Genomic DNA, 6,934 nt, shown 5'->3' with positions numbered 1-6,934 from the left:
CTCTTTCCCCCTCACATCCACTTTTAGTGTTTCTTGGTAGCTCTTAGTACTTGGGCGCTTAATTATTTCCTTACCCTCTTAGTTGTTTACACTTGTCTTATGACTCCCTCTTGTATAATTATTTTTCAAATAGGAGGGAAAAATAATACAAAATTACACCAGCTGTTATTGAAGTAACTTGACAAAAAAAATAACTATTATTTACAATCTTTTTTCCAGGGATACAAAAGTTGCCATCTAAATACAGTGACAATGTCTTCCTAATAAATTCCCCCAGATTGATAGGTGTCTTAGCTCCTGAATGCCCAAACTTTGCCCACCTAAGGGAACAATGAAAACCTAGTGGTAAAGCTGTAAAATTGGGCAGACGGCTACCATCTTAATCTCTAATAAATTATTGTGGCCAGTGGAATCCCAGCACTTGGGGCTCTATCTTGATCTGTGCAGTTGGGCCTTGAATTTGGAGACCAGTAGTCTTTAGCTTCACTGTGAGCACATCTATACATGCAGTTATGGTGCCTGAATAAACTGTAGAGCTTATTGCTCCAGAGTTGATTGCTCCTGGTTGCACCATTTGAATGTCCACCCAGAAGCAAGTAACTCCAGAGCAATAATCTCTGCAGTTTATTCAGGTGTATATGTGTACATGTGGAGCTTGGGTGGAACAGCCCTGGCTGGCACAGGGCCCCATGGGTCAGCCTGCTAGCCCAGGGCTGCTCCTCCCAACTCGGTGTGCCGTGAAGGGGCTGGCTGGGGCACGAGGGAGCTTTAGTGGAGGGTTAGCTGGCAGGCATTTACATATGCACTGCTGCAGAATTAATTCATTTACCTCAGTACGTGTAGATGCCGAAACATTTACTAGCTAATTAGTCAGCTATGCAATAAATGTCTCATGGAGACATGCCCAGTGAGATGCTTTTTGCCACGCCTATGCTATGCTGGAGGTCAGAGCTTGGCTAGTGATTTAATTATAGGACTGAGACTTTGACCATCTGGCTTCTATTTTTGACATCAACACAAGCTCTAGCAAGCGACTTCAGTTCTTTGTTTCAGTTTCCCCAACTGTAAATTGCAGATCACATCAATGTATATAACTAGCTTTTGATTATCCTCTGATGGATGGTGTAATATGTAATGCTATTTTAGTGTTAACAAATTGCTTTATAGGATGCTTCTAATGATCAGTGTTCACCTGTTTATATTCCTTGGCCAAGCATCCAGTTCTGATTAGATTCAGGCTAAGGCAAATAAAAATTAAGTCTCAAGTATTGTCTTGTTGAAAATACACAGTTCTCATGACATTTTTAACATTATTTCACCATTGCTGTATTATAATTTTGAGGGCAACCAGTTTGGACATCCGTGAGCAGGTCTGAAACCTAAGAATTGCAATTGTAGGGATTAGGTACAGTCTGAGGGAAATTGGTTTCAACCCCCATTCCTGACACATGAAGGTGTTGGGTTATCTTTTGACTTTTTATTTTTTGTAGATTAAGGGCTGAAGGGATCCCTAAACTTAAATGGGTCCATCACCAGTGAAGTCAAATAGACTTATATCGGCTTAAATCAATGCTGAATTGGGACCTGCATTGATAATAGATCCTTTAGGAGCACTGTTCATAAACTAAGTGCTTGGCCAATACTAACACCCCACTCAAGATCTGAAATGCATATTTGTCATGAGGCAATGTTAAAGTCCCTTTGAAATCAATATGAATTAAGTGCTTAAATACCTTTTAAGAATGTTGGATAGAAACTATATTTTTGCCATAACTAAAGTGGCTAGTATATTTTTGGATGGTTTTCTTTTTTGTACATTTTATTGCCTTTTCTAAGTGCTAGCCCTCGCTTGAATGCAAACAAAATCAAATAAATCCCCCTGGAGAAGAGAAATCCCTAATTGCAGCACAGATTCCATTGCTGTAGTGTTAAAGCCCTAACATAGCAGCATATTTATTCAATAGTCCTTAACTTTTATATAGGAAAATATCAGAGAAATGTATAACAAATGTAAGCTGAAAATCATTTATTTTCCCCATGTGGAAGCACTAAGATTTCTTGGCCAAAAAGCTGATGTGCTGTAGGTGAAATTATTCGTTTTTTTCACTTGCTGTGGAACATTTCTTCTCCCCCAGCCCTTAAAGGTGAAAAGCTGTAAATGTCTGAGAGCCTACAATATTCCTAACTTTCTAAGAGGTAGGGCTTTTTTCATGGCCGCTTTTATGATACTATCAAAACTAGATTCTACTTCATAATTGCTTGTTTATGTTACAACTACAACACTGTTGAAGGGCCTGGTTACTGCCTGGTCATTTCCAAATGAGAATAAAAAAAGATACAGTTTTGCTAAGCATACACAGGACTTTGTCAGCATTCCTGAGCTATGCAAGTTTGTCCAAGGCTGTCATGTAGCTTAGAAGAGTTCCCTCTATGCTGTGAAATAAACAACATTTAATTAAATTGAGAGGCAGCTGCATCATAAACAAGTCCACCAATACAATTGTACTGTAAACAGATGATTAGCAGATTTATTTTTATAAGGGATTTTAAGCAAGTTTCTTTTTCTCAGGGCAAGGAAATAATGGTATCAGTGTTTACATTTTAATTGTCTATTTCCTTCCCAAAAAGTAGGTCTACAGCACCAGGAGAAGACCAAGGAATCTTCTTGGTTCTGAAGTTCACACATAGCTTAACACGAGCTAGAGTTGGAATCCCCACAGCTGGCATGGAGATACTGCACTGGTTGACTGTTTCAAAGGACTCTCTGCTGAAGGGAAGATGAAGAGCCAGCCATTATGCTTTTGCAATTGAGCCTTTTCCTTTAAGACCATTTCTAGGTCCCAGAACATTGAAGAAAAAAAATGCATTTTTCCCCTCTTTCCTCATCTGAGCCTGCTGCAGCTGAGCAATCTAACTCCTTTTTTGCTCCTCTTACAGTATTTTGTTCAGCCTGATGTTTTTATGAACTGCTTTGATCGTCAGGAGAAGATTCTGCCTCGACTACACTCATCCTTTCAGGAATACAGTATTTGTATCTCTTTGTGCATCTATTTTTGTAGAAATACAGAAAGCTTGGTTAAGGATCGATGGCAATTTTAGGATGACATATTTTTTTTTAAAAAAATTGTAAAATTGTTAAGTTCTGTTTAAAGAACTTGCTCTCAGAGAAGCACTGGCAAAAATGTATAAAATGCTTATTTTTAGATGTCTGTGATGTCTGTATTCGTGGATTCTTTTGTTACCTCGTGTCTGGGTATTTTTTGGGGGGGAAGGGTTGGTTGTGGTTTTTTTGTTTGGTTGGTTGGTTGGTTGGTTTTTTGTTTTTAAGAGCAAAATCTTGGATAGTCCAAGCGTTCATTGTTTTCATATTACAAGATTTTGAAGGTTTTTCCTTTTATTCTAGTGTAAAATATATTTCACACTTAAAGATTCAGCCAAATATTTTTCCTACTAGCATTATATTATAGAAAGAGTAGATTTATTTTCTTGCTTTAGAAGATGGCTTTAAGCTATGCTGACTATAAGGAATTTGGGGACATTTTAGCAAAGAGAAAAGACTAATGTTTTCAGAGGAACCCTATTTCCAGCTCTGTTTCATTTACAATGGACTAAATGAGTCTGGGCTTGATCCAGGGACCACTGAAGCCAGTGGAAGACTCTCATTGACATCTGTGGACCATGTCTTGGGCCTTTTTCCTGTGACAACTATAAATAGCAGGAATTTAGGGTGTGTTAAGGATCATGTGTTTTATGTGGCAATTCAAGAACAAAGTTCAAATTTTACAAAAAGTTAGCAATTTCTGGAAGCAAAATGTTTTCAGTTGGCCTGACCTGGTAATCTGTTGAGGGACCTGTGTGAGTTCTCAAAAGTCTTATTGGACCCTTAGCTCCTATTAACTTCAGCTTGGATTGAAGACCTCAAAGGCTAACTTCTGACTCTGGGGGCGCATCTACATGTGTGCCAGACTGCACAATTGTTTCTGTGCACTCATTTAATACCTGCTAAGCGCTGTTACTGTGCAGTCCACCTGGTGGTGCATAGGTCATTTCTGACCCTACTGCATGGTAGCAACGAGCTATTGCCCAGTAACTCATTGCTACTGTGCAGTAGTGTCAGATCACGGTTCGTGCCCATTGACACTACATCACCATAGCGATGAGCTACGTCTCTGTAGCTCATTACTACAGTGACATAGCCTCTCATGTAGATGTGCTCTAGTAGACTTACTACTGTGTTGCCCAACCTGAGACTTGCTAGGTCTTCTGTGAGGTGCTGATCACCTGCAGCTGTCATAGATTTCTTGTGGAATCACTAACATTAACAAGAGTCAGACCTTGCAGCTGTCCAGTTGAGAATTTTAGATTTTGAACCCATTTTCATAATTTTGGCCAGGGCGCTAAGCGAGATGTGCAGGACCTCATAATGGAGCCACGGTAAGGAAGAGCCGTATCCAGCAGCTTGCCTACATGTGTGGAGTCCAATGAAGCGGTGTAACTTCCTAACAAAATGCTGAAGGATTGCTCATTGAAACCCCAATCCTACAGTGAACTCAGTATAACCTCTAAGCAAAACTCCATTATTTTTAGTGGAGCATTTATGTGATGCCTATTGTGGGACCAAGGTCAAAACTATTAACATAATTGTTTAAAATATCATAATTTGTTCAGTGCACCTTTAGGAATGTACATCTCTTTACCCTTTTTCAAAATATTCCTATAAGATAATATAATTTTCTTGCCACCATTTCCAACCAAAACATCCAGAAGATAAAAAACAAAGAAGAAATATAACTGCACTGTTATAAACACTGTTGGTTTTAGAGTAGTGAACATCTTTACTGTGGTGTCGATAGTTGGAAAACACTCAGTTTGGAGTGCTGAGCATGCTTCATTTTTATGGAAAAAGTTGGAACTGGTGGTATGAAGAACCTCAAGAATGAGCTTCACTTCAACAAGACCCTGAAGGACATGTTTTAATAGTCTGGGACCTTAAGAGCAGAGTTTTAAAGGTACTTAGATATTGCAATGCTGAGTGCAGCTATGGTTAAATACCTTTTAAGAATCTGGGCCTTAGCCTTTACATTCTGAGCCCCCAGTTACATGACCTTTACCATTCTTTCTAAGACTGAATTTCACTCCCATTACCTTCCTATAAGCAATGCTGGTGCAAAACTGGTTTCTTGCTTACTCAGAAGGGAGATCCTTAGAGGGATGAAGTTAGTGTAAGCCCCAAAGACTTAGTTACTGCAAGGGCAGGTTCTCAAGCATGTCAGAAATCTTGGGGTGGGAGTGGAGGGGGACACAAAAACATTTTCCCTTGAATTTGGCTGTGTCTGAAAGGGGAAGAGACAAAATATCCCAAGAAAAAAAGGAAGAATCTTGGTAACTTTCTGGATTTGGAAGGTGATTTGAAGGTGGAGGAACAAAACAAAGCTTCTCAAACATCTTGACTTTATCAAAAGGGGTTCACTTATCTCTAGCAATAGTGGCCAAATTCATTGCCTCCTTCTTTTATAAACATAAATAATAAAAGGACCTGCTTCTCTTTTTCAAGGTAGAACTCCCAATGACTTAAAATGCAGTAGGACTGAATTACGAAGCTTTTGAAAGAAGCTTTCCTTACGGTTTCAGGTTAGTGAGTAGAAGGAATGAATATATTATGAATCTGTCACCTTTTACTTCCCACATGAAGGACTTTTATACAGCCAGTTTCCACTGCTAAACCTGACAATAAGTCTAAAACACTTTGGGTGCTCCACAAGCTCAGGGAGATAAGTGCCAATAAAACCTGTTGTTGTATATAACAGTAAACACACCCAATCAATTGACTTAAAAAGACAAAAGTTTTTATTTCTCCCGCCCTGTCCTCCAGTAAATTGGATTTCACTAGCTACTAAACTGACCCTTTCCTAACAAATGAGTGGGAAAAAAAAAAATAAAGTAAGAACTGGAGTGATGTTTGCTTATATATTCTAAAACTTGAAGGACAGAAAGAACCTTTCACATGACAAACCGTTACAGTTGAAGTCAGCAGATTAACTTCACCAAACGAAGTGCTTATGAGAAGCAGATGCTGGATTCATATCCATCCTTAAATGAAGAGAGTGTTCACTTGCAACACATCAGCTAAGAGCGTCCTGATGGCAGAGAAAATAAAAAGGAAATGTTGAAACTGATTACACTTCAAGGGATAAGAAAAAAGACTCTCTAATCAGTCAGAATCAGTTCGTTTGTCATAAGACATTGCAAAAGGAATTAGTTCATTGCTTTATGGCAAAAATTAGTGTTCTCATGAAGGCAGACTGAGGGCCCATATAAATATAAAATACCTTATTTCTGGAAGAAGTGGGGAAACATTTTTTTTCTTGCAGGAATTTTTGTTAATGTATAATAGATAACTGTCAAAGTTTATGTAGAGATTTCTTTCTTTTAAGACATCTGATAAATGGAGTTTTCGGCATGTCTACATGTACATATTTAATGCGCATTAGCCCAGTTTAAGGCGCATTAAGGGTGCATGTCTACATGTGCATGCCATTAATGTGCCTTAAAAATGGCGATTTAAGGCTATTTGAGCCTAAATTTGATACCTGCATAAAGTAGGTATCAGATTAATGTGCAAATAGTTAAATTGCATTAGCAAACATGTAGACGTGCTAATGTGCGTTAATGTGGTGTTTGTCCATTGACATGAGACTAAATTTAGATTAGATTTAGGATTAAATTGGGACTAACCCAAATTGGTCCGTGAACCTGCATTAGTGCGTGCATGTGTGGACATGCCCCTAAATCACCTTAATGTACATTAGGGTAATGCACATTGAGCATTTGTACACATGCTTCTGCCACAGCACTGGCTGCTTTTAAATGTGTCCAGCGCTGTGACGCATGTACTTGTATAAGTAGCAAAATGTGCATCAGTACTGAGAAAATG

At 38.7% G+C, this 6,934-nt stretch overlaps 1 protein-coding gene across 6 annotated transcripts in view; it reads left to right on the top strand.

The window, feature by feature from the left end:
* The window catches only part of VGLL3 (vestigial like family member 3), a 29,736-nt gene extending 26,527 nt beyond the window's left edge, over positions 1-3,209 (top strand). For 4 of the 6 annotated variants that reach the window (XM_014523116.2, XM_014523114.2, XM_025212148.1 and 1 more), the window contains one exon: positions 2,629-3,209. In XM_014523116.2, coding sequence (XP_014378602.2) covers positions 2,629-2,675 — 47 coding nt within the window. In that variant the 3' untranslated portion in view covers positions 2,676-3,209. The remainder of the gene's footprint in view (positions 1-2,628) is intronic. The other 2 variants (XM_014523115.2, XM_025212150.1) reach the window with 1 other exon arrangement.
* The last annotated feature ends 3,725 nt before the right edge of the window (positions 3,210-6,934 follow it).

The sequence above is a fragment of the Alligator sinensis genome, unplaced genomic scaffold (genome assembly GCF_000455745.1).
Source record: "Alligator sinensis unplaced genomic scaffold, ASM45574v1 scaffold26_1, whole genome shotgun sequence".
NCBI classification, from domain to species: domain Eukaryota; kingdom Metazoa; phylum Chordata; order Crocodylia; family Alligatoridae; genus Alligator; species Alligator sinensis.
Note: the sequence above shows the minus strand (reverse complement) of the source record. Positions and strands in the feature narration are given on the sequence as shown.